Source organism: Hippoglossus stenolepis, chromosome 3 (genome assembly GCF_022539355.2).
Source record: "Hippoglossus stenolepis isolate QCI-W04-F060 chromosome 3, HSTE1.2, whole genome shotgun sequence".
Classification (NCBI taxonomy): domain Eukaryota; kingdom Metazoa; phylum Chordata; class Actinopteri; order Pleuronectiformes; family Pleuronectidae; genus Hippoglossus; species Hippoglossus stenolepis.
In genome coordinates, this window is record NC_061485.1 from 13,426,809 (window position 1) to 13,452,488 (window position 25,680).

At 42.2% G+C, this 25,680-nt stretch overlaps 3 protein-coding genes across 7 annotated transcripts; 2 read left to right on the forward strand and 1 right to left on the reverse strand.

The window, feature by feature from the left end:
- The first annotated feature begins 1,370 nt into the window (after window positions 1-1,370).
- c3h1orf159 (chromosome 3 C1orf159 homolog) lies at window positions 1,371-6,863 on the forward strand. Of its 2 annotated transcripts, XM_035153042.2 has the most exons (10): window positions 1,371-1,549; window positions 2,663-2,760; window positions 2,856-2,940; window positions 3,275-3,304; window positions 3,461-3,556; window positions 3,642-3,698; window positions 3,979-4,113; window positions 4,283-4,308; window positions 4,448-4,472; window positions 5,228-6,863. In XM_035153042.2, the coding sequence occupies exons 2-10, from the start codon at window positions 2,689-2,691 to the stop codon at window positions 5,329-5,331; spliced, it is 630 nt and encodes a 209-aa protein (XP_035008933.1). In that variant the 5' UTR covers window positions 1,371-1,549; window positions 2,663-2,688; the 3' UTR covers window positions 5,332-6,863. The 2 variants fall into 2 exon arrangements, with proteins under 2 accessions (XP_035008933.1, XP_035008934.1); XM_035153043.2 differs by lacking the exon at window positions 3,275-3,304.
- A 2,560-nt stretch (window positions 6,864-9,423) lies between these two features.
- Window positions 9,424-16,618, forward strand: LOC118105384 (PPARGC1 and ESRR induced regulator, muscle 1). The gene is made up of 4 exons (XM_035153083.2): window positions 9,424-9,565; window positions 10,281-13,054; window positions 13,173-13,289; window positions 13,749-16,618. The coding sequence occupies exons 2-4, from the start codon at window positions 10,306-10,308 to the stop codon at window positions 13,823-13,825; spliced, it is 2,943 nt and encodes a 980-aa protein (XP_035008974.1). The 5' UTR covers window positions 9,424-9,565; window positions 10,281-10,305; the 3' UTR covers window positions 13,826-16,618.
- On the reverse strand, window positions 15,152-25,133 carry rereb (arginine-glutamic acid dipeptide (RE) repeats b). Of its 4 annotated transcripts, none has more exons than XM_047339462.1 (17): window positions 24,646-25,133; window positions 23,766-23,814; window positions 22,933-23,057; window positions 22,280-22,379; window positions 22,069-22,167; window positions 21,768-21,848; window positions 21,486-21,639; window positions 21,296-21,382; window positions 20,967-21,160; window positions 20,569-20,730; window positions 19,939-20,040; window positions 18,583-19,751; window positions 17,752-17,956; window positions 16,951-17,656; window positions 16,706-16,843; window positions 16,449-16,617; window positions 15,152-16,193 (listed from the first exon to the last, which is right to left on the reverse strand). In XM_047339462.1, exons 1-17 carry the CDS (start codon window positions 24,885-24,887, stop codon window positions 16,160-16,162), a joined length of 3,816 nt encoding a protein of 1,271 aa, XP_047195418.1. In that variant the 5' UTR covers window positions 24,888-25,133; the 3' UTR covers window positions 15,152-16,159. The 4 variants fall into 4 exon arrangements, with proteins under 4 accessions (XP_047195418.1, XP_035008972.2, XP_047195419.1 ...); XM_035153081.2 differs by having other exon boundaries at window positions 16,449-16,623; XM_047339463.1 differs by having other exon boundaries at window positions 16,444-16,623.
- Between the last annotated feature and the right edge of the window lie 547 nt (window positions 25,134-25,680).

The following is a 25,680-nucleotide window of genomic DNA, read 5'->3' on the forward strand; positions in this document are numbered from 1 at the left end:
AAGTGGGCTAGCTTAGTTAGCATTAGCCAAGTGTAGAAATAGCATCATTAGCTAGCTAAGGCTGATTAGCATTTATTATCAATTTCAAAGTTAGGTTAGAGTTAACAATCTTTTCAAAGCTTTACCGAACTCTTGTCATAATAACTTTAGTGATATAAAGTGGTTATCATGGATGAAATCAGGTATAAGTGTGACTCACAGCGGGAAAGACGCAGCGAGAGTTCAAATCTCCCGCCATTCATCCGTCCAGGGGCCAGGCTGCGTTCAGGTACCGTCGGAAGAGTCCAAACTGCGATTTCATAGCAGCAAAATAAACGGCGAACAAACACTGCCTTCGGTATTTGTTCTCGCTTATTATGTTTATATTTCTCACGTGCTCCATGTCTTTATCAACATGTATTAATTTAGACTCAATTTATGAGTTTATTACGACATTTCTACCCAGGTAGGAATAATTCCGTTTATCATTGTGCCCTTTGAATGCATGACACACCTGTGCAGTGGCTCTATGTTGAAGAGAAAACGTGAAACTCAGTTTCAACACTTTGTTGAAATGATGTTTCTGATAAAGTTGTGTTTGATCGTCACAGATTAAATGTCAGGATTATTCCAGTGTGAGACAACAGAGACGCAATGCACAAAAAGAGATGGAGGAAACAGTAAAGGCATAAGAGCAAGGACTGAGCCAACAATTCACATATTTCAACAAAAGTTAATGTTAAATTTTCAACAAAAAACTGACCACCACAGACGTCATCCCAGTAGAGTTTCTTGTAGTGTTTACCTGCATCAGTTATAGTTAATTCTACCTGACGTACCTGATGTACATTGAGCTATTGTGGGTCGGTGTGTTTTGCTTTTGGTGCAGTCACATTAGGCACTGATGTCAACTCTTCTGTTATTGATAGTGTGTGTTGGGCCTTGGAGGTGTAGCAGGCGGGTCTCAAACTGGGCTGTAAACATTCAGAAAATTCATCAATATAAATAAAATAAAATGAAGAGATGTTAAAATCTGTCTAATAAGGTATGATTTGGATATAATTTCTGTGTGGATAGAAGATAGGGCTGCACGATTATGGCCACATGGTCATCATGGTTATTTTGATCAATATGGAGATTGTTGTTATTTATGATGATTATTCATTATTTATTTTAAGGGCAAAATATTTTTACTGTACACTCACATTTAAATAAGAACGTATTACCTGCACTTTAACGTTGTGCTACATTTCTGCTAATGGAACTCGGAGGCTTTGATGAAAAGCCCCCCCCCCATCAAACCATTCATTCATCCGCCCCTGTCAATGACGCATAACAACAACAGTTGGGGTTTTATTTTGAAAACCTTACCCGGAAGTTTACGGGCTAAATGCAAGTGGCAGCGAGCTGCAGGATTATCCGTGTGTGTCCTGCACCGAAGTGTTCACGAGCAACCTGCCAACAAGCACCAGTGACTGTCTGTCCACACATCCGCGACGGAGCAGAGCTGACGGAGAATAACCCCGCAGCCAGGAGCCCTTCGCTCGGGCCACAGTCTGGTGTTTGTGTGGTGAGTTAACTTTTTGTGTGTCTTACATCCACCACGACGTGCAGGTGCTCGGTGTGTGTCCGTGCCCACAGTCGATCCTGTGTAGAGAGGGAAACACAGATTAGCTCACTTGTCTCTGTAACGCTGACATGGTGGATTCAGCTCCGGGCTCAGTCACGCTGTAACTTCCTGGTGACAGGTGCTAGCTAGCTAACTGTGTGGTGGTGCTATCACCTGTCTGACGTTAGCACAACTCAAACCTTATTCTGACACATTAGCTGTGCTGCTGCTCGACGCATTCAAATAAGGATGGAGCGTTAAAAGACGACTGTCTGAAAGTTAGTTCACTGACCAGTGCTTGTAAAAAACACTTTAGTTGAAGACTGTCACCTCCAACTGCTGATGTGTGTGATGAAAAACTAGTAAATCCACATTCAAGTAGATTTATTATACAAAAAAATATATAGGTCTGATTATTGTTTAAAAAATTGTAAGACTCTTATCAATGCAATATCCAAGACTGGTTACTAGTTTTTGAATTCCTCGCTTTGAGAGGTGTAAACATGTTTTCCATTTTTTAAATTTATAATTGGAGATGTCTCAAATGTCTTAAAGACGTCTGAACTACAGACTGTATATAAAGATGGAGGACATGACAACTCCCCAAAAGTGATCACCTGATGGCTACCTGCAATAAAGGTTTTGATTTCTTATTTTATGCAATTAGAAACAGGGTGAAACATCATGATTGACAGCTAAGACTAACTCGCCATTGGTTGAGCCAAAGTCTTGACTGGAAATCAATAGCGTGGCTACATCCCACAATTGCTACTGTGCAGAGTCCGGCTCCAAATGCTAAAATGGCAGCTCTTGTGTCTGGGATATTTCTGGATGGTGGGAGGAAGTGGAGACGTGTTAATCATCTACATATACATATTAAAGTTGAAACACAGGAAGCAAGAAAATGGTGTCATCAAAATAATAATACATTGTGATAATAATAACTATACATAAGAATAATATCAGTTAAATTCCAGTCAGAATCTCGATGATTCATCTTTCATGTTGGATTCATGAGTAAAAATGTGTGTTCTAGTATGTGACTAATCAAAGTGATTTATTTATGTCTTCTAGTCTGTTCGGTCCCCAAGGCTTCAACAATGGCTCTGTCATTCCTTTTGGTCTTGGCTGCCACCGTGATCCTTATCAGACCTGAGACACCTTTAACTAAGGTAAGAAGATTGATGTTACTCAGCCAAAGGGTCAGTGTGTGTTTCTATTCAAGCTGCACTCATTTGATAACGTGTGAGTGCTGCTCTGTTTACAGGCCTTACATCAGAACTCACTTGAGTGCTGCAGTGACAAACTGAGAGGGAACAACTCGTGTTCGAACGACACGCACTGTGAACCCGGTAAGGCGGACGTTTTATACCACTGTCAAACAGCTGTGAGGGAGGCTGTCAGCTCTATGCAGAAGAGCCTGGACCTTTAACCATTAGTTATATTATTTTTAACACTTTGAGATTAATGGTAGACAAAGGTCTCTCTAGTCATTTTAAAGTCTATAATATATTAATACACTGGTCAATCAAAAACCTCAGATCATAGAGGAGCACATTCCCTTATTTGTTGTTTTGATTATGATTATGATTATGATGATGATGATGATGATGATGATGATGATGATGATGATGATGAAGAGCACAGTCTAACACATTGGTTCTCCATGTGTTCAATTGGGTTTAGATCTTGTGATTTTAAAGACCATGATTCAAGGTACATTATTCATGTCATCATCACACTCATCAAACTATTCAGTGATGGGAGGGATTGTAATCCATAACCATTATTAGCAATGACATGTTTTTTTCATTTAACACCAGTAAATGTGGTCAAAAATATAAAAATATTTCCTTCTTTTGAATTCTTCAGGCTGCTTCCTGCGTGTCCTTGAGAACAGCAACACTGTTTGTATCATCTGTGACTCCGCATCCGTGGACCTTGAAAACATAACAGTGTGCACCTACAGTAAGGACGGCAAACTATCCACTCGCTCTTTTGGAAAATTCAAATCTTACTGTTTTTTAATTTAAACTTTTCCTGTCCACTCTAGACTACACAATGGAGCGGAAGAATCACACAACTGTAACCACTGTCATTCCTAAAATTGGTAAGATATCATGTCTACAGTCATTGCAGACTGATTTGCAATTTTCATTATAATAATAATAATATTTCTTAACCGGTACTGTGTCTGTAAATCTGATTTAGTAGAAAAAACATGTGGATTTAGGAGCTAATATAAAGCTCATTGATTGTGGTTAGTTAAATAGAGGAAAACATGTGGAACTAAATGTGTATGATGATGCAATAATGTCTTCAGGAGCTAATAACATACTTGTTATATTGCTCATCTTCTGTTTCCTGTTTTGTCTCGTGTCTTTGAGCAGGAGGGCCAGGCGTGGCAGCGTCTCTTCTCCTGGGAACACTGTTGATCAGCCTGTTCCTTATTTTGTCCGTTGCCTCCTTCTTCTACCTCAAACGCTCCAACCGACTTCCAGGCATCTTTTACCGTCGCAACAAAGGTAAGTGCACAAACCTGAAATATGAAGCACATCCTGCTGAGCCAGCATGCACATTATGTAGTGGGCTATGTTATACTATATAATACAGCATGGATGTGCCTGTAGAACATGGACAAAATATTCTTGCTTTGCTTCAGTAATGCGTAACATTATTTTGTCACACTTACAGCCTTCATTTTCCAACCAAGTGAGACAGTAAGTCAATTTTACTGTTTGTTCATAGCTAATAACACAAGATTACATTCAGAGATTTGTGTAGAGACTTTTAATTGTCATTAGTAATACAAAGAAATCAACTGCCACAACGTAAATTATAATTTTTTCTTTCTTCCAGGCTGTCATGATTCCCTCCTCCTCAGGTGAGATAAGTAGACTGTCTTACTTTGTAAACTACCTCTCTGATCCTGCTAAACAGGTTCTAGTATTCTGTGAGGTTGGTGAGTAATGCATACCGGTCTAAACATTACCCAAGACTATTTGGCAATGTTGGTGAGAAGTGTTGCATTTTTGAGGACTGTAATAACAGGATTATAATTAGAAAACTTGATTTTGGGTATAAAAGCTGTTCTTAAAGCAGCACTATCTAACTTTTACTGAGCAACAGCGCCCCCCTGCAGCTACACGTGGTTATTAATTCTGTTGGTCTCTGTGGTTTTCATGTAGAGAAAACTATCAATCTCTGCCTGTGTAATCCCACTCACTGAACTGAAACTGTGGATATTCCTCATGATCCCCGGCTTCCTGAACCAGAAGAGATACCAAACAAATACACCAAACTCTGTTCAGAATTCTTCATATTTTAAAAGTTTCCTCACTGAATATTGGAGACAAACTCTGTTTTTTATTGACTTCTAAGTGTTTTTAACGGAACTACACTTCAGCATTCTTCTTGAACTTGCTGGGTCTGATTCAGGTAATTTAAGCTGCGACGTTCAGTCAGTTACACACTTCTCACAAGAGATCGTACCAAAGTTACATAGAGCAAGAACAGGGCCTCAGGATAAGGACTTTTTTTTCTTTTCTGTAAAAGCACAAAGTATAATGAAGTTAACTCAAATGTTGCCTCTTCCATTTTTCTCACACTTGATACGTTTTTGTTTCTTTTCTTTTGAAGTGAGAAAACAAAGATATGTCAGAAGGGAGCGTCCCTCTGCGACATCAACAGTGAAAAGTACCACCATACCCACCACGTCCACCACTCAAGTCTATAATGTGTAAGAGGGGGGTGGCAGTGTTGGTGCAGGTAGGAGAGAAACCTCAGGAAAGATTTTCTTCTCAAGGGTGTAGAAATACTAGGTGGCCAAATTTAACTGTAACTGCAGGCGGTGCGTCCTACTGACACAGCATCTCGTTGACTGGATCATATTATATTGATATTAACTAAAACATCCCAGTAAATATAGTTTCTGTATTTCTCCGTAAATGTGAAGCATTGCAGTTCAGTTTGTATTTTCCCCTCATGCAGCACTGTTGTGATGAAAAGACTCATCACTTAGGATCACTCCTTGGTTTTTCAGTCTAAACACTTAGCAGTATATGTGGACCCGTCTGTTAAAGTAATAATGCGACATTTAGGGGAGCATGTGTTCCCTAGTCAAGCTGTAGGTGAGAAGATTGATACCAGTCTGAGACCTGTATGGGTAAATATGAAGGTAAAGTTTGTAGCTATTGAGCTCAGCATTAAGACTGGAAACAGCTCGCCAGGCTCTGTCCATCCCTGATGACCAGCACCTCCAAAGCTCACTAATAAACAGTATTAAAACTGGAGAAGTGGATTAAACAAAGAAGATTTACTGTGTTTTAATAAGTGAACTTTAAAGGTGCTGAAGATGGATTGTGTTTCTTTGGACAGAGCCACACTAGCTGTTTTCCTCTGTTTCCAGTCTTTATGTGGATCTAAGCTACATCTCCTGGCTGCAGCTTGACTTTTCACTGACAGACTTGAGACTGGTATCACGTCTGTCACCTTGGTTATTGTTTTAAGGGACAGGGTTCATAAATACACTAATCGGTCTGTTTTAGAGGAATCGAACCAGCAACCAGGTTTAGTAACAGTAACGCTAATCTTTTAGAGACACTGACAGCCCAGTGACATTTAATGGAAGCTTGTTTTTTCTTAGTTTTTTATTTACATGTGTTATATTTATTTGCATTTTGTAACAGTGCACTGAATTTTACTGATTAGACCAAGAGAATGAATTGTGTCTGATGATGTAAGAATCCTTCTGGTGGACCGGGACATTGTAGGGAGAGTTACTGTAGCCGCTGTATGGATAATTGTTCAATTGAATTTGTATTTTTATTGTTGTTTTTGAATTTAAGATTTTTGTGATCTCAAGCAAGTTGAATGTATTTTACGCGGACAACAAATCCTGCATCGCAATTACATGGATTATTTACTACGTTCCATTTACTACGGTCTCACTCACACACACATAGAAGTCATTTTAACTACAAACTCCAGTTTTTTTCCATAGGAAGTTCTACCATCCTGCAAAAACGTTTTAAATATAAATCATTATAAATTCATTATTGTTCCATGAAGTAAAGTCTCTCATAACTTAAAATTTTTAAATCCTTCTGCACTTTATTCACCTGAGGTCATCAGCTAATGTTCGACCTTGTGTTTTTTTAAAGGAGACACATTATGTTTTTTCAGTGTTTCTTTCCTCTGGTGTGTTTTATTATATATATATTTTTTGTGTATGAAAAAGTTCTGCAAAGTTAAAAAACCCAAAGTTCATGGTAAAGGCACTGCTTAAGGAGCTCAACCAAGAGAAGGCTGAAAAGAGGAGCTGTGGATCTGAGCATGTAAACCTTTTCAGGTAATACATCAAATTAAAATGATGGACCTGAATATGAGCATAATATGTCTCCTTTAAAATAATCTAATCTAAAATAATATGTCACCAGGTGTGATTGAGATTGTATCGTTGTGTGACTGGCAACATTACTGTTGCATTGTGAAATCTACTTGACTACTATTACCTTTGCCAAACATTCTCTGAAGAAACTGGCTTGTACTGTGTGCCATTACTGTGATTACTGTGCCATTCTAAGCTTTATACGCAGCCGGGAAACATTCAGTCACGACGTGTTGAATAAATGGGTATTTGAATAATATCCAGTGGCCTTTACTGTGCACAATTTGAAACCAAGGCTAGTTTTCCAAGTTTTATTTGCTACGTGGTATTTTATTTAATATATTTTTATATATCGCCAACACTGAGGCTATAAAGAAGTAATTTCCATCTTCAGTACATGTTGAGCAATCTGAAGTATGCCAGTGAAAAGGCATTTCCTGATTATTCCCCTTTTTGCTTCACGTTTTGTGTTGTTTGGTGTTGTACAGGCAACCATAAGCTGAATACATGTATATATTGTTTTATACAAATGATGCATTGTTTTTGTAATAATGTACATATTCTTGTTTCAATGCCATGAAGAATGTTCTGCAGAAATAAAGCACCTTTAACTGTTCGCCTCAGTTCAGGTCTATAAACTGACAGACTACTGTTTATTTTCAAGGGCACTAATTATCTCTAACCAAATATTGTTCAAAGACAAGTTTCATTAATTTTGACAAGTTCTTTTTCAGGTTCCTGAGTTATACTGTTGATTCTTTTTTAAATGTCTCCATTGATTACTGAGTAGATTGATGGATTACTACCAGATTGGCAAATAAACTAATCAGGAAAGAAAACACTTAATTTATCTTGATTGTTAACATTATAGATGTAAAGGTAATAGATATGTTTATTTTAACTTGAGTTCCCTATATCCAAACTAAAGAAAACATACAAATACAAGTCTAAATGCTCACATTTTCTGCGCAGGGAGACGTTTGTGCGGAAACTGATTCCAAAATAATTCAGAATATTTATTTTTCATGTTGGATTTTAAAGTTATTTTCTATTTAAACCAAAATCTAAATTTCTTGGTAATGCTATTCTAAATAAACTGGCACAATTTGAGCAGACATAGTGATGTCGACAGAGCTCAAATTTACAATATTTAAAGGGGACATAGCATGCAAATTCCACTTTGTTAGTGCTTCTACAGGTTAATGTGGGTATCTGGCATGTCTACCAACCCAAAAACTCTGGGGAAAAAACACTCGCGCGTTTTGTTATAGTTCCTCTAAGTCAGAAACGTCATGCTTGAGCGACTCGATTGCGCGTCCTGGGTATTGTGTCGTAACAAGGAACTGGAAGTCTCCCTACATGGTCTTGCCCCCCCCACACTGCCAGCTGTGTGGAAGACTTCCGCAGTGTTCAGCTCTACTGTATGCCGGGTTACAGTAGTTCCGCCGGGTTACAGTAGTTCCGCCGGGTTACAGTAGTTCCGCGGGTTACAGTAGTTACGCCGGGGTACACGACGCGGAAGCGCTGCTGAGGCAGCGCAGCGCCGTTCTCCAGCGCGCAGCCGCCTGGCTGTTCACACGGCAAAGCATTTCTCCGCTGGTCAGCCCCATAGACTGTATATATAAGGTCAGCCCGCGATTCTGCTTTCTCCGCTTGTTGTTTACCGTTGAATGTCGGGTTCGGGGTAAATGATGGTCTTCATAGCCCCCCACCCCTCTCTTTCTCTCTCTGTCTGTCTGCTTGTGTGCTTGTAGTGGATGGGCAGAGGGGGACATTTAATTATGTGATTGGGAAAATTAAAACTCCAGGACAACAAGGGGAATACAAAGTATGGGATGCATATTTGATAATTTATATCATATAAAATATGTAATTTATATCGTTTAAAATCATGGGGGGAGAGGGGGGAGGGGGGAGCTGGCTCATTAGCATTTAAAGGAACAGGCAGTCAAAACAGGTCGCTCTGTGGAGGGCTGTTTTATACAGGGTAAAAAGGGTGCTGTTTTATATGATCCTTGTGGTATTTTGACCAAAGTATGTTACAGACATTTCATTAAGACCCCAAGGAACCATATCAACTTGTGGTAAAATGGGCATGCTATGTCCCCTTTAAAGTAAGACATGTACATTTTGAATAAATAGTTTTATTTCAAAGTTTGAGGAAACTAGTGAAAACTGTTTTTTGTCCAAGGCTAAAAATAATTCAATTAAAATTTGAGCTTGAATATTTTGAATTCCATTTGACTTATGACATATATTTTAAATAATGTCCCTCATATTATGTCAGTGCCCTTGTATGTCCTTCACATTTCAGCCTCATAATAGGATCAATAATTGATCTCTGAACCTCTGATGAATGAAAGAGGGCTTGTATTTTTGGTCAGTGAAATGTCACACCTCTGGCAATGCAGGGGAGGACGTCTGCACCAGCAGCTACATGTGACTGGACATACTCCTCTATTTATAACAGCTGAGTGCAAGGCCCCAGTCCGACATACGCAAGGACAGATGCACATCAGAGCTGAAATGTTCAAGCAAGGAGAAAGTACTGCCTCCTCCAAAGTAGATGTCTCGACCCTGTTCAACAGGTAGGTCCCTATTTACTACAGAAACACATTAACAGTGAGTTACTGAAGCTGCTACATGTTGGTTGTTTGGACAAAGTAGAAACACAAGACCTTTAATGACATTGGAAGAGAGCGGCTGAAATAATTTGATAACAGCACCCTCGTGCTAAAAAAGAAAGAGAAACATCATTAAATGCACAACTTCAAAACACCCTAAAACCTTAAAAAGTAACTATTCATAAATTGTATTTTCTAAATACAAAATATAATATACACTTTAATAAATAATGTGAGTGGTCGCTCTTTTTAATATGATATTTTAATGTTTGTATAGTTTTATTTTTAATGACATTTTCATTTTCACTGTTTACCAAGTGTGTTTGTGGAACTGATACAGTCAGTGGAACGCATTGGCCGAATCTTTCATATCAGGTCATATGACATGTTTTTGAAGAGCATGCCCGTGGAGTATTTTGGTATCTGTTGTGAAACTTGTGACCAAGGTGCTCTTGCTCTGCTGCTCTCTGAGGTCGTCACTTCCTAAGCTTTCAACCAACTCCTGGCAGCTGATTACAGCGACGCTAAGCTTCAGACAGACGCATGAGCCCTTAATGTGACGCCAATGTGTTTATGTAACTTTGATGTGCTCAGCGAGGGTGTTCTGTTACACTCCCACTTATCATTTTCAAACATCTAAGTCTGTAATCAATTCTCTTCTTCATATTTTCCCCCCCAGATTGAAGAGCACGTGAGGGATCACAATGGATGATTTGGATCACAGCATGCACATTGCCCAGTTCGACTGGACCAGCTTCTATGACGAGAGTGAAGAGTGCGGCCTGCTGCAGCCTTCGCTCGCCTGCCTCGACAACTCCAGCCTCAGTGATGAAGAGGATTCGGAAAACTCTGGTTCAGTCCTCAGGGCAGCTCAGCAGGAGATACAGCAGAGCCCTGATGTGACCAGAGCCGAGAGAGACACTGCAGGAGGAGAGGCACTGAATGAGAGTGAACAAGTGGCGAGTGTGACACGGGTGGACTCTGAGAGATGCCTTGAAATCCTCAGCACAAAGGAGACGCATGCAAAGACTGCAGAGGACGACACGGAGGAGACAAATGACAACATTACTCTGCAAACTGAAACATCCTATTTTCAGGGTTCAGGAGATTGTAAGGAGCTGAAAAAAGAGGATGGGGATCTGCAAACTGAATTAAAGAATTCCAGACATGAACCTGATCCACTGTTTCTCAAGCAAGTGGATTTAAATGTGAATGATCCACATAGTACAGCTGTGAGCGACACGAGCAGTGTCGCCTCAAGAGCAGAGAAGGAGCGCTGGTTTGTGACAATGAATTACAGTCCTGCAAGACGACCGGCGCGTGCCACCTCTGTGAAAAAAAAACGACGACAAAGAAAAGCTTGTAAAAACAATCGCCTGAGCAGCAACACGCAGGAGAAATCTCTTGAAAATGGACCAGAGTTTGACTTAAACAAAGATCAAAATGAATCTGCAGGAGGGACGGACATGGAGGGCTTCACTAAATCTGACCAAACCTTGCATCAGAGCGCTGATATAAATGCTGGGAGCCTTTCAGATGTGTTGCAAATGACTCATACGGAAAAAAATGTGTCAGAAAAACTGGTTATCTCTCATTCCTCCGAAGAATCTGACAAAAACAACAAGGAAGAAGGCACCTCAGCATCCACGTCACATGACACATTCACACCCAGGCACCCATCCCCAGTGGAGAGTGAAGAGTCAGACGAGTTTGAGGATGGTGTTGAGTTCTTCTCTATCCACAGTTATGACTCTGAAAGCTATTTGTCTGCTGCTGAATCAGTGGAGGAATCTCAGCAGCTTCCGCCTGTGGATTTAATGCGGCTGCAGAGCTCGGTGTCCCTGACGCTGCAGACTGAGGGAGCAAATGATGACAGTGCACAGGACGGACAAATGCAGGCAACTCTCTCCTGCAGCGTAACGGCTGCTAACTGTGATGGTTATGAATGCAATGATGTTGAGGCCACACTGACTTTTCCATCTGCCGGCCTGAGAGCAGACAAAATGCCAGATGACGACTCCACATGTGATGTTAGTACACACAGCACGGCGCTCCACACGCTCTCGGACACAACAGGAGTCCACAATGACAAAATTAATCTTTCAGCATCTGGTAGCTCTTTAGGAGATCAGCTTGGTCCCCTCCCTATCCCTGATCTAACTGTAACACCATGCCCTGTGGCCGACAGCCCTGAATCCTACGCTGTGGCTGCAGGCCAATCCAAACCCGTGTACGTCATGTCTGCCTTCTGGGACGAAATGGAAAAACTGACGATAAATGACATTTTGCAGCTCAGGATGGGTAGAAGCTCGCCTCCCACTGACACACAAGAAACACTGACAGCAAATGCTGACGAGTCTCTGACAAGTCACAGCTCTCTGGGTGACAGTGGTCTCATGGAGCTGTCGGACACGGCTGATTCAGACTATTTCACACAGCCGGACGAGTCCAAGCCAGATCGCTCCAGCTGCGAGTTCTCCACCTCAGACTTTGAAGAGGAGTACTTGCAGTTTATTGGCACCAGTAGGAACCCAAGTCCTGATCCTCAGAGTAAAACCCACGACAGGACGAGTGACTCTCCTCTGTTATCACATGAGGAGGAGGAGTCCAATTGCTCTGAGGGAAAGGAGACGCCCGTCCCTTTGGAGGACTTTGCAGGACAGATTTTTGAGGATCAGGAGTCAAATACTTTGAGCAAACTGTTGTGGCCGAGACAAATAACAAAAAGTAAAAGTGTGCACAATGTACAAGCTCTCAACAAAGAGGATTTGACTGTTCCCTTTGGCGATGATGAGAGCAATCTGTTTCTCAGCGGGTGTCAGTCTCTGGAGATCAGTGGTGACCTGGGAACACTACTGCCGACCTCTTTTCCCGACACAGATCCTCAAATATCCTTCCCAGAAATGTTTGAATACTTTTTCTCAGAGTATAAAGTAAAGAATGACTCCTGGTCCGTCACTGTCTACAATCCTGAGGGCATCTCAGTGTCTCCTCTGTTTGACTACACCCTTTGCTCATTGAGGGACGATGTGTCTCTCTCTTCCCTCCAGCGCAGCGAGGACAAACCCATCCCTATCTTCTCCTGCTGTTCTCCAACAGTCAGAGAACTCACATTCCCAAAATCGGACCATGTTTTCTTGAGTGCAGACTGCGAGGCAGAGGAGGAGGTGGGCAACTTCTCTCCAATCAGAGTCATGTCTCACTCTTTCATCCGGGCCAATCAGTGTGGGACATCTGCAGCTCGGTCTCACAGCTGGAGGAGTTTGCTGTCCATGAGGAAGATTCGCTTCCATGACAAAGGTAGCATGTGGTGCGGGGGTTCTGGCGCCTGGGTGTTTCCAGGGGAGGCTGAGAAGATAGAGGAAAATGATCCACCAGTCACTGTGTTGACTGAGGGGAAAGTCTCCTTGACTCCTTCTCAGATGTCCATTCTGGGAAGTCTACAGACAACAAGTAAGCCAGAGCTCTGTTACACTCTGTCCTGCATGTGAAGAAAATAAGCAAAAAAGGAAACATACATTCACACCTAAACTAGCATAAAACGAAATCTACTTTTTTCCCTCTCTTACAGGACGAGAGGGCATCTTCTCCACACTGAAGCAGTCTGATATGTGTTTGGTCTGCATTGCCTTTGCCTCCTGGGTGCTGACATCTTCTGATCCAGAGGCTGCTGATGCCTGGAAAGCAGGTATGAAACCTCTTGCACTGATATTCTGCCGTGACAGTCATTATTCAGCAAATATGGCTGAAACTAGGATTACCGCCCTGCGGTTGAATGCCTCGGTTTCCCCCCAGACCTATATGAAGTCACTGTGACCTTTGACCTTGTTAGCTGTTTCAAATGGATTGACGACCTTCCCTAAACGCAGATTTGAAATATGATGTTCAATAAGCCACAAACATGTTAAGTGAGGTCACCGTGACCTTGACCTTTGACCTTTGACCTCCTAAATCAAATCAGTTAATCCTTAAGTCTATAAGTGTTAAGTTTTCACTAGAATAGGATGGACAACCTGAAAACATAACGCATCGGGCCACCGTCTATCATCCGACAGAAGGCGTAATGAAATATTAAAGGACCTGAAAAATATATTTTCACAGTCCTGTATAACTTGATGATTGAAACTCTGTTTTAAATCCCGTTCAGCTCTGCTGGCAAACGTGAGTGCGCTCTCAGCCATCCAGTATCTGCGGCACTATGTGAAGAAGAAGAGACCTCATTGAGACCATCCCTGATACATAATGTACACAACATGTCAATAAGTCATTTCCAAGCATTTTTCACCTGGGTCCATCGATATAAACTTTACTGCACTGTATGTATATCTACTTATCTGCTAAATATCTACTGTTATAGTGTATGCCTTGGTTGCATTGGAGGTCAAACACAGCATGTTCTAGTTAGTGAGCCGATTTTAAATGTTTCAGCCTCAAACCAGTTGGACAGATGATACACTGACGTGCAATATTTATTAAAATGAAGGCAAAAGATAAAGATTAGAAACATGAAATATAAAGACTAAAATATAAAACAAGATATGTGTAATTTAAGTATAAAAACATTAACATGTCAAATTTGTTGGCAGACTGAAGATTTTTATTTTCCATAGGAAAGAATGAGTATGAGGATGAAGTGCCAAAGGCAGGGTTAGGAGGACATAGTTGCTTTCTGTGTTTTGGTGGGATTTGTTATACACTGTCCTTAAGAGTTAGAAACATTTCAGCTGCATTTCAAACTTAGGTTTATCAGCTCTGGACAAACTGATGTCGATTTACGGACCATAATGTCAGCACAGGAGCTAATTTGTTTTTAACACGTAACACTGTTGTGCCTCAATCATGGGTCTGTATGTTAAACAGCTGCAGTCAAGCTAAGCTGTAACAGCAGCTGGTAGGTTTTTGATGAACTGCTGCAAGTGTGTGTGAGCTGTCTTTGTAGAAGATGAAAATGGGGATAAAAGCCTGAAGGAAAGTTCTGATGCAGATGTTGATCTGGTTGTAAGGACAGGTGAAGAAGGTGATAATTGGAGCTGTGTAGGATTTGAAAGCTTCGTCTGAAAGTGGTTCACAACATTTTTTGCTTTGTGCAACTTTTATTCAAACCCGTGTTTTTAATGAGATGTGAAAAGTTTGTGATTTGTCACGTTTAGACTGTTAAATTTGAATTCTCTGCAGATTTTATTCTTCTCTTGCTTAGATTAATCTCAGGACTCATGTTGGAACAAATTTCAAGCTAAACTATTTTCTCAGTGGTAGCTTTGACTAATTATCTCATTAATGGCCTAAAAACAGATTTTGTGTGAAAAATTACAAAGAAAACAGATCTTGTTTGAATAAAGAATATCTTATCAAACACAACTTGACAGGTTTTTGATGTAATAAGATTTAATGCAATAAAACTATGAATATAAAACTATCTTCTCCTCTCTGTCCAAGTTAATGGGTGAAAGAAAAGCAGGAGAAAGAAAAGCAACACGATACAGGAGGTACAAAGCTTTTTTCACAGGCTGTTTGTTTCTCCACACACAAGAACTCCACATACAAAAATAATAAGGTGTCACTGCAGAAATATTTATTGAAATAAATATGCAATGGATACACTTTCATATTATATGACATAAATATTGGATTTGGAGGCAGTTCTTTTTAAAATACCATTAGAATTTCAAAGATTGAGTTTCTCCAATTTTCCTCAAAATGAAGTAAATACACTGTTCTAATAGAACGTTTGGTCTGTAGTGACAGATCATGGTCCAATTAATAATTATCTCACCTTATAACACTATATACTGTTTTTAGCTTATAATTTACTGCTATCGTGCTGAATCAGGGGGTCGAGTGTTCGCGCCTACTGCTATGTTAATAGTACTCGTTCATATAGAATATTGTGGACGTGTGATATTTACAATCTCAAAAATGAGCGGATAAAAGCTTCGGTTATACTGTGAAAAGATATCTCGATATATAAAACTTTAGGATTTAGACAAATATTTAGCAGATTTAAGAGTAAAACCAACCTCTACTATACTTTCAGAGTCTAAACACCACAATGCAACTTGCTACTCTAGTTTGGTGAAAACTGAAGACTGAGTCATGCTAGGTCATTCAAACACGGATTTAAATGTCATTCTGTACAAGGAAATCACATAAAAATCATCGTCATAGGTACAGTATATTTAAACTTAAACACCAAAGTCAGCCTGTTTTCATATCCTTTATAAGAGTTGTGTTTAGCAAATTCAAATAACTGCATATCAAACAGTTTTACAGTTTGTTAGAGAAAACCTGTGACTAAATCTCACAGCAATGAGTGAGACTGTTCAGTATTTTGATAATAAAACTAGTATAAATTCTTAAGTGATATGAAAATCTCAGACGGACTTTGACAGTCCCATTAAGTGCTGAAGGAGGAATGCACATAAAAGGTCCACAACGTATTTCTCTAAAATATATTAAAACAGAATAAATTGACACACAAATATTCTCTTACAGCCTCGAAGGTACACAGTATTCTACTGGGTTATAAGTGTAGGGTTCAGGGCATGCACCACCTGACACTCACGATGGCTTGTCACCTTCTTTCTTCAGGCGGCTTCGGGAAAAGAGAAACAAAAGGTGGTTAGACGTGTCGTGTAGTTGGTTGTCGCATTGTTTACAAGAGTACAATCAAGTAATGTCAACAGTAATGTTAGTTTATTTGGCTCCGATCACAGAATAACCAAAAAACACAGTTACTACAATAACAATGTAAGACTTGTTATCTTTATGCGTTTAAAGATGGGTACTATCAATAAGAAACTATAAGAAACTTTTTTGAGAAAGAAAGCCCAATACTTAAATACCTCACCTGTAGTAATCCTCCTGGCTTGGTAGAGGGCCTCCATGTAGGTGATGCGCATGCAGCCACTGCTGCTCCATAGCCATCCTCTGCAGCTCTGCAGACTGAGCATGCATGGCTTGGAGCTGGTGAGCGGCAGACATCTGAGGAATCGGGCCCTGCAGCTCTCGTGGATATGCTGCTCCTTAGGAAGAAAATCAACAAATTAGAAAAAGCTGGACTCTGTTGAGCCTGAAATTGCAGGCTGTGAGTATGAGATTACACACCAAACAACGGGTGGCGCAGCATTTCGTGATCATGAGGAAGGTCGCTGAGTAGAGGGTTGGGCATGGGGCCACCAGGGAAGGGGAATCGGGCAAAACGTGGTCCTGTTGATACAGGGTCCAGAGGATGAGGACTTGAACCTGTGTGAAGAAATAAGACATATAGTAAGTACAGGTCAAATTCCCACCACCATATGAATTACTGCTTATTAATTAATATCTGACGATCAATAAAATCATTCATCCACCTTCACCTTGACCGAGAGGGTCCTGTTGGTGCAGGTGCAGGTGAGAGTGAATGTGAGAGTGCTGATGATGATGCGGCGTCACATTGAGCATCTGCAGCCTGGTAGCAGGGTCTGCCACAGACGCCATCCTCTCCGCGTGAAGCCGCTCTGCAGTGAGTCGCTCCGCGTAAGTCAGCTCTTGGCGCATCTGAGGTCCTACTAGTGCCATCCTCTCCCGCTCTAGATGGTTCATGCCGGGATGGAAGGCTGCGAAGTGGTGGGGAGGCCCGGGCATGTGGGGAAGACCCAGTGCTCCATGTCTGGCAAAATGCTCCATGGGGTTAGCAGAGGGATGCATGGTTTCCATGTCTGGGGGCTTGACCTCAAAGCCAGGCTTCATCCTCTCGCGGAGCTCTCTCTCTCGGAGGTTCCTCAGCTCGCGCTCTCTCATGCTGGGTTCAGCGCTGTACAGGCCGGGCATGTGGTAGGCCAGCAGGGGGTCACCGGGGCTCAGTGACACATAGAATGGGTGGTTGCGGTTGGAGGGGGACATGACGTGTGGTCGGGCATATTCACTCAGGGTGCGCAGAGCAGGCGTATCAGGGCCAATATATGGCTGCACAGCAGCGACGGTGGTGGGTGGCTGCTCATAGGAGGAGCGTCCGTGGCCCTGAACCGTCATCTGGGACTCACTCATACGACTGTCATGGGAGGAGCTGCTGGCTCTCTGTAGACAAAGACATGTGTGTGAGATGACTCCATGTGATTTGTATGACAAAGAAAATACTTAAATAAAGAATTTAAAATGAATGTTGCACTCACAGCATTTCTGTCAGCCTCTCTTTCTCGCTCTCGCTCTCGCTCCTTCTCTCTTTCCCGCTCTTGCCGAGCACTGAGTTCAGCCTCTCTCCTCGACTTCTCCACGGCCTCCTCCCGTTTCTTGGCCAATTTGGAAGACGAAAGTGGGGTGAAGAACAAGTCGGTTCGAGCACAGGAGTTGTAACCACGGTCCAAGTGTTTGATGAACCTAAAAGAAACAAGTAGTTATTAGCATAACTCACAAACAATAACAACATGAAGGTGGAGGAGCCTTCACAATAAATGTGAAACATATGAAGATGATTATGTTTGTAAGAAGATGTTATTTCATGTTTACTTGTCCATTTACTTTTACATTTTGACAAATATGAAGCCACTTAAACCTGCAAATCATTTTCTCTGAGTTAAAACAAAATCCATTTGGCAAGAGCAACCAATCAGGTTTTTAACAAGTCCACAGTTTGACCAAGTTCAAAGTTCTGTTAAATAGGCAATGCTCAAATGATTTCCCAAAGCTGCTGCTGAAAATAGTCACAGAGCATTTAGAGCTCAAGTGACACCTCAGTTATGGACACAAGTCGTCATTCAGTTATTCAGCTGATTACTTGTTAAGTTGTAGTTGATTTCTACTAATAAGTGGTTTAGATCATGAATAAGATGTTATAACTAATATGATTGGTGTAATTTTCTTTTAAGTTTAACAAACTTTAAGAATTTCTTTCTTTTTTCAAATAAAGGCAAACAAGGCTCTGAGGCATTGCATGTTTTTATAGCATACTTAGGAATGTCAAGACCTATATTTTTTTTTAATGGGAGATTTGTCTTCAGTCGTACCGTGCAGACTGGCTGGCGTGGCTTGCTATGTTAATGACGGTGGGCTCGGGCGAGGGGCTTCGAGGTGGAGACGGTGGAGACGGTGGAGAGGGTGGAGAGGGTGGAGTCTCTGCCTCCTCAATCTCATCCAGTGGCTCTTCCTTAATGTGAACGAGTGGCGCCACAGCTGTGCTGCTCGGCGAGGGTCTCAGAGGAAGAGGCATGAAGGATGGCTGGAGGCTTGGGACGGGCCCGATAGCTGAAGTTGTTACGGCGTTGAGAGGGTGCGAGGCCGCAGCAGGTGGGTGAGAGGGAGTCGTGCTTTTTCCAGGGTGGGTCTGCACCTGAGAGATTAGTGGAAGTTGCGCGGGAAGTGACTGTAATGGCATAGGCTGCGGCATGAGCTGAAGAGGGGGAGGTGGAGCACCTGGAGGATGCTGGTTGGGTAGAGAATTGAGGGGTTTTAGAGCAGGCGGAGGGGGAAGATTAGAGGGCATCTGGGGGAAAGGTGTAGCAGACTGGTGTGGTTGCTGTTTGTGTGACGGTTGAATGGGGGTGGTGGGAGGAGGCTTGATCTGTGTCCCGGACAGAGGAGGCTGAGAGAGCTGCGACTCCCTAAAGAAGGGTGGGGGCCTCTGGGGGGGCTGAGGCGACAGGCCATGTGACTGCAGAGGCTGCACAGAGTTGAGAGCAGGTGGGACCTGAAATGCTGGATAAAGAGGAGAGTCCTGACCCAAAGCCGACGGGAGAGGAAGCGGACCAGGAAGAGGGTGAGGGACGGGGAGTGGTCGGCTGTTTGGACCCCCTGAGGCAGGTGACTGTCCGGCTGCTGGCTGAGGAGCATCTGGAGATGGAGGAGGGGGGCTCTGAGCGGGATCAGAAGAGGAGGTGCTTTGCAGCGGCTGAGCAGTGACGATGGGACCCTGAGAGGGGTGGGCCTGTGGGACTGGTGTGTCAGCTAACACAGCAGCAGAGGCAACAGGCTCTGATGGGACACCGTTCGGCTGGGCAGACGAGTCCGAGTCGCTCTCGTTGCCCTGCTGAGGGCTGGGGATGCTGGGAGAGGAGCTGCGGTTGTCCTGATCGATATCTTTGGTGTCACTACTGCCATCGTCCTGAGCGCTGCGGCTTTCTGAGGAGCTTTCCTCCTCTACCTCGGCCTCTCCCTCTGACCGGGAGCCCTGTGGATCCTGGAGGAACAAACCAACAAATCAAGATCAAGTTGCACCCACTTCAGGCCGACAAATATCTTATTATTTCATAGAAATAGTTCACAAAATAGGAAGTTTAGGGCACAGCTTTAAAGACATTTTTATCCAAACAATATCTGACACAATAAGTTGTAATAAGTTTCTAATAAGTTTTCCCTCCTCTCACCTGCGTCTTCTGCCTTTTAGGTGTAACTTTTTCAGGCTCCTGAGCAGGAGACTCTCGTACACGTTTTGTTGTCTTTGGTGACGTAACCTCCTCTTTTATCTTCTGTGGATACAGCATGATATTTATAGAGCAGAATTAATTATTGACGGAATACCATGATGATGACTGACACAAAAATGTCAGCGAGTGATTGTAAACGTGTATCTATGTCTGATAACCTATATAAACATGTGTAATTTCACTTACATGTAAGACTGGGACTAACAACATTTCATCAGCTACTGGTGAATTCATTAAGAATTCCTTAGCAGCTATTTCCCAATACACAATATATAAAGGAACATTTTTACTTGCTTCATATGAACACTCGTGTTTTTTTTTCGAAATCTAAATGTTAATGCCCCTTCTATATATCTACAACATCACAATGATACACTGGCAACTGTACTCTCCAAACAGTGTGTTGCAGCATAATCACAAAGCAGCCACTGTCAATTTCTAATATCTGCATTACCATTGTGTAGAAAAACTGAAATCAAATGGCCTCTTTAACAGGACACGACAATAAACGATCTGAAAAGATAATGAAACCCAGGTACATGTGTGTTAATGTGTAGGCCTGTTGTTTACCTTGTTTGTCCTCCTAGTGGATTCATTCTTATTGTCTGCGGAAGATGATCTCAGAGCGATGGAAGTCACTCCGCTGGGGGACGGCTGGTTACTGGATTGCTGATCCTCACTGGTGGGGGAGCCTGTGAGCCTCCTGTGGCCACTTCTTAAAGACGACAGTTGCTATAAAAAAGAGAATTGATATTCTGAAATACAATTAAATCTACTGTTGTCAAGAAAATATACTTCCCATAATTTACAACCTATATATTTTCTGTGCTACAACATTTTAATCTGATTCTTTTGTATATTATAATGATAACAATTTGTTGAGTACAAAATGGCAGACAAACACACTTGTAAATCAATTACTAGCAATAAAAATAATAGCATGACTGATCTGCCAGCCTCGGGCTTACAGGTGCTCTGCTTCGCCGAGTCCTCATGCCATGCTTGCTGTGCTCCTCTTCCTCCTTGACAGGTTTAAACATGAATGAACCGCTGGCAGATTTCGGAGCTGGCGGCAGACACCCGTGCTTGTTTTCATATGAACGACAAGTCGTGCACAGCAGAGGGTTATTATCTTTTCCTCCTTGGTGCCAATCTTTAGAACCTGTTGGAGAAAAGTGGCTTTAGGTGCAAGTTTCACAAACTGTCGAAGGGAATTTCAGTGTCAAACGCTAGTATTACATCATATATATCGCACACACCCCAATCTGAGGAATCACAAATACAGACTTGTACTCACTTGTTGCACCACAGTGGCTGCAGGTCTTAATGTCCTGTTCACTGTCTTCACTATCAAGATCGTCCTCGCTGGCAGAACTCACATCCACTGCAAAAGAAGAGATCAACTTGGATTCCAATGCTTCTCCTGGTCACACAAATGTCTTCAATAAGCAGCAACATATTTCCTTCAAACTTTAAGAAGTGCTCACCTGAATAATTTCGAGATTGGGCGTTGACCGAAGCTGCTGCAGAGCGAGTCTTTGCCTTGCGGGAGGACGGCTGCCGGCGTTGCTGTCGATAAGCTCTTGTTCCTGCAGCCTCGGGAGTTTTCTTCCAGTGGTAATAGAAAGTGATCAGCTCTCCCTGATGAATAAAAACCACAGATTTTTAGGAATAATACGATTTAAGCTTCTGATCAAGAGTAAGGTGACCATGAATCACCACATGTATTAAAAACTGGTCTGTTTTCACAAGCTAAGTGTTTTACTTACAGTCTTTTTGCTGGGTAGGAAGTCTTTCCTGATGCGGAAGAAATTCTTTCCATACTGTCTCAGGCCTTTAATGAAATGTTTCTGTAGAGAGACGGGAGGGAGAAGTGTGGGTATGAATAAATGATAGAACACTGCAAATCAAAAAAAAACTCCAGTACAGATAACGTCCAATGAAAGGATAAGTTTAAAATACACAACACAGATTCCCACCTATTTGATCTTCCTGCACAAACTTTGTTTAGGACAAACAAACTATCAGCATTGACCTTCAGGGCTGTGTTACAAGCAAAAGGCGTCTCACCACATCACCCTCCGACCAGCACTTCTCTATGAGCCTTGGCAGAGGCTTCTTCACCAGACGCTGGAGAGCCTTTGCAGCATCGTAGTGACTTGCATGGAGCTAGAAGTGAGAGAAACAAATGGTCGTTTTTTAAAATTTGCATGATAATATTGTTGTTGTAGAAACTGAAAGGAAAATTACGAAATATAATTCAACCCAATTCAATTCTCACCATGTTGAGAGCGTTGAGTGTGGTATCATCACGGGAGGCTGCTAAACATCCGTCCTCTGTGGATCCACCGTCACACATCCCTGCAAACGCTGCCATGCTCCTAGAGAAATAAACAAAACAGACTTCTGAATTTGACATTTTCCTGAGTCTAATTCCAAGAAGAGTTTGCGAAATGATTAATAACACGTCTTGGTTTCTCCTGCAAAGAACTACCTGTCAGAGCCATGTTTATATTAATCCCTTGCCCCAGTTAGAAACAGGTTTGTCCCTAAAGTGGTGGTTAAGAAATCAGGTCGACATAGAAACGCTTGTTATATGACATTGTGTTTATATGACTTAAACGTACTGTGGCTGAGACAGGAACTAAACCACACAGACATTCACGTGGTCAGACCAAAGCTGGTATTGTTTTGTATGTACTTCCCCTTTTGGAACATTGTTTCTGACAAGCGTGTCAAAAGGCGACTCTTTAATCCTGTTTTTTGGGGCTGTTCAGTCTTGTCATAACAAAAGTACTGGTTTAGCATGTAGTCTTTGTTAATAGCATCAAGACATTTCTTTACATTTAGAGCAGTGCAATAAAGAAGCAGTTATATAACATCATAACAAGGGCAATAATTTAGTGCCAGTCACTTCAAAGCCTAAACACTGACCTCGCAGCTCTGAGGTACATGAGGAGGTCACAGTCGTTGACCCCTGGCGTCCACATGAGCTCCTCGCCGTCCGTCGGAGTCTGCAGACCCGGAGCAGGCCGCGGCTGCAGCTCTGGAAGCTTGGCCTGAGAGAGGAGGACACGGGAGCTCGTAAACATTTACACGCCCTCAGTGGAACGCAACTGTGCTCGCCGTTTACATTTACTGCAAGTTTAACAAGGTGCAACTACGCTACAAAAGTCCCAGTGCTTATCTCACAAAACCCAACTGCATCCACCTTAGAGTCTAGGAAGCTATAGTTTGCATTTTTCCACAATATTCTGACATTTTGCGCACAAAACAAATAATTGATTATTTAAGGAAATGATGTGCAGATTAGCTGATGATGAAAACTGATATTTGCAGAACTACATTGAGGTCAACAGTAGGTTAGCGTATCTCTTCATGGAATCTAACCACAAGTTTAGAAGTATGAATAGGACTGAGCGATATGATCAAAATTATATAAAAAAATAAAAACTTTCATATCAGTCAAAGTTGATAATTATCATGATAAAGGTCCCAATTGTATTTCTTTTAAGTTTAAAGACTGATATTCATTGTGATTGTTTATTTCGACATATATAAGACTTTTGTGACATTGCTATAATAATAATGATATTGTTTTATCACCGAACTCTTTATGAATCAATGATGACTTCTTTTTTTTTTTTACATAGAAATGTGTAAATTATTCCAATAACATTTCAAATATGACATGAATATTTTGCAGCTCTCACAGAGATTCAGAAATCAGAGATACTTTATTGATCCCTGCTGGTAACTGAGTTTACCTGATGACTTGACCCCACTCTTATCTCGCCCTGTGTGCTGTTCAGGCTCCTGAAATACAAATAAATAGGAATCATTAAACGTCGGTGAGCTTTGGCATCATGCATCTGCACGGTGTGCACAGTCCAGACAGAGTAGAGTCAGGGGTGTTCACACAGCTCACGTCTGTCTGTCTGCTGCACACTACCTGTCAATAACGGGGTAATTATCGGTGTCCGGGCTGTAAATAATCGATACGTGTTGTGGGAGCAGCCACCGCACGACCGCATCCCGCCCCCTGCACGCCCCTGAGCCAATCCCAGCTCGGACCCGCGACGTTTCCTTATATTACATGAATGAAATCCGACGCTCGCAGACTGTCAATCAATCATACATGAGCTGCGAATTTTCATGGTCTCCATTACGTGAGCGGCGTGAGCTCCTCCAGGGACCTGACATGTTGACAGCGGGCTGTGTGACACAACCCCGAGCTAAAGACGTGCGATCAATAACACGCAGCGATGCTAGCGTGCACACAACATGTCGCTGACACACGCACACGGAGAAACAATCACAGACGAGTACATTGTGTTTAACGAGTGCAGGCGGACAATCCGCTGCACGGGCGCAGGTCAGAGCTGCAGTTTTACGCAGAAATGTGCGTTGGCTTCAGCAAATGCACCGTAAAACCATGTTTCCCCGAGAGGAGCCGCTAGCTGCTAACGAGACATTACGCCGTTATTTGGCTAGCTCGTTAGCCGGACTCGAACTTCGTGACCGCTGACACTCTGTTTCTCACGCACACATTCCTCAGAGTAACGCTGCTAAAACAGCAACACGCACATTTCGCATTCAAAGCAGCCGACGTGTGTGTAAAAGCAGGCGGCGAGTAGGCGAGTTTACCTCCGCGGACTGAACAGGTCGTCCATGTCGATGGCGGTCGGACTGTGGCTTGTTGACACTACGCGGCGCAGTGGGCGATACACACACAAACTGTGCGAATCCCCGATTACATGGCTATTCAAAATGGAGGCGGCGTAGTGGAGGGAGTGAGTGTAGTTTTTTTTTTCTTCCTCCTCTTCCAGTGCGATGACCTCAGCAGCCACAGCTCGAGCCTTCAAAGTTGTCTGGGTGGAACTGAGCATGTGCCGCGGATCAGAGGCTCCGGGAGCTGCCGCTGAGGCCGCCGCTCACTCCCCGCTGACGGGCCCCGGCTCCGGGCTCAGAGGTGGAGGAGGCTGCGATCACCGCCGCCGCCGCCGCTGCTGCTCAGCCTCCATGAAGCCGACATCACTGTGTTTGTGGCTCTGTGCTTCATCAACAGCGTCATTATGTAAGACATGACACCGCCTCGCCACCGACACCCACCCCACTGTGTCTGTGGCCAGGGCGGTGCAGGAAACAACACATCCAGGGAAGAAACGAGCTTCTACAAGATCACGTTGGATTTGCAGCCAGATGCTGTGATTTATCAGAAACGAGGAGCTCAGCGAGGCAATAATAATAATAATTTAAAATTTATAATCCATGCAACTGAAGCCTTAAAACAATAATATAATAATGGATGCTGTGATTTATCAGACACAACAAGGAGCTTAACATAATAATAATAATACAGAATTATGTTGACAATATCTCAAAAGCAAAATGTCTGTATTAACAGATCTCAAGATAGATAAACATGGTGGTGCAACTAAATGCTTACATTATTATTATTACTAATAATAATATTACTCATGTTTACATTATCTCAAAAGCAAAGTCTGTATTACAGATCTTAAATGAAGGCATATAACAATAATATAATAATTAGGGATGCTGTGATTTAGCAGACACAAGGAGCTTAACATAATAATAATAAATTAAATGATGTTGACAATATCTCAATAAATATGGTGCTGCAACTAAAAGCTTGCATTAATAATTATAATAGTAATG

What these genes read in the sequence shown, in the direction of transcription:
- c3h1orf159 (XM_035153042.2), top strand. Translation starts at nt 2,689, where the DNA reads ATGGCTCTGTCATTCCTTTTGGTCTTGGCTGCCACCGTGATCCTTATC. An exon ending in TTTAAAGACCATGATTCAAG is followed by an intron (nt 3,305 to 3,460) that starts GTACATTATTCA and finishes TGAATTCTTCAG; the next exon opens with GCTGCTTCCTGCGTGTCCTT. An exon ending in CATGATTCCCTCCTCCTCAG is followed by an intron (nt 4,473 to 5,227) that starts GTGAGATAAGTA and finishes TTTCTTTTGAAG; the next exon opens with TGAGAAAACAAAGATATGTC.
- LOC118105384 (XM_035153083.2), top strand. Translation starts at nt 10,306, where the DNA reads ATGGATGATTTGGATCACAGCATGCACATTGCCCAGTTCGACTGGACC. An exon ending in GGGAAGTCTACAGACAACAA is followed by an intron (nt 13,055 to 13,172) that starts GTAAGCCAGAGC and finishes CCTCTCTTACAG; the next exon opens with GACGAGAGGGCATCTTCTCC. An exon ending in TGCTGATGCCTGGAAAGCAG is followed by an intron (nt 13,290 to 13,748) that starts GTATGAAACCTC and finishes AATCCCGTTCAG; the next exon opens with CTCTGCTGGCAAACGTGAGT.
- rereb (XM_035153081.2), bottom strand. Translation starts at nt 24,887, where the DNA reads ATGCTCAGTTCCACCCAGACAACTTTGAAGGCTCGAGCTGTGGCTGCT. An exon ending in GACCTGTTCAGTCCGCGGAG is followed by an intron (nt 23,815 to 24,645) that starts GTAAACTCGCCT and finishes TTTGTATTTCAG; the next exon opens with GAGCCTGAACAGCACACAGG. An exon ending in AGCCAGGAGGATTACTACAG is followed by an intron (nt 16,194 to 16,448) that starts GTGAGGTATTTA and finishes CTTTTCCCGAAG; the next exon opens with CCGCCTGAAGAAAGAAGGTG.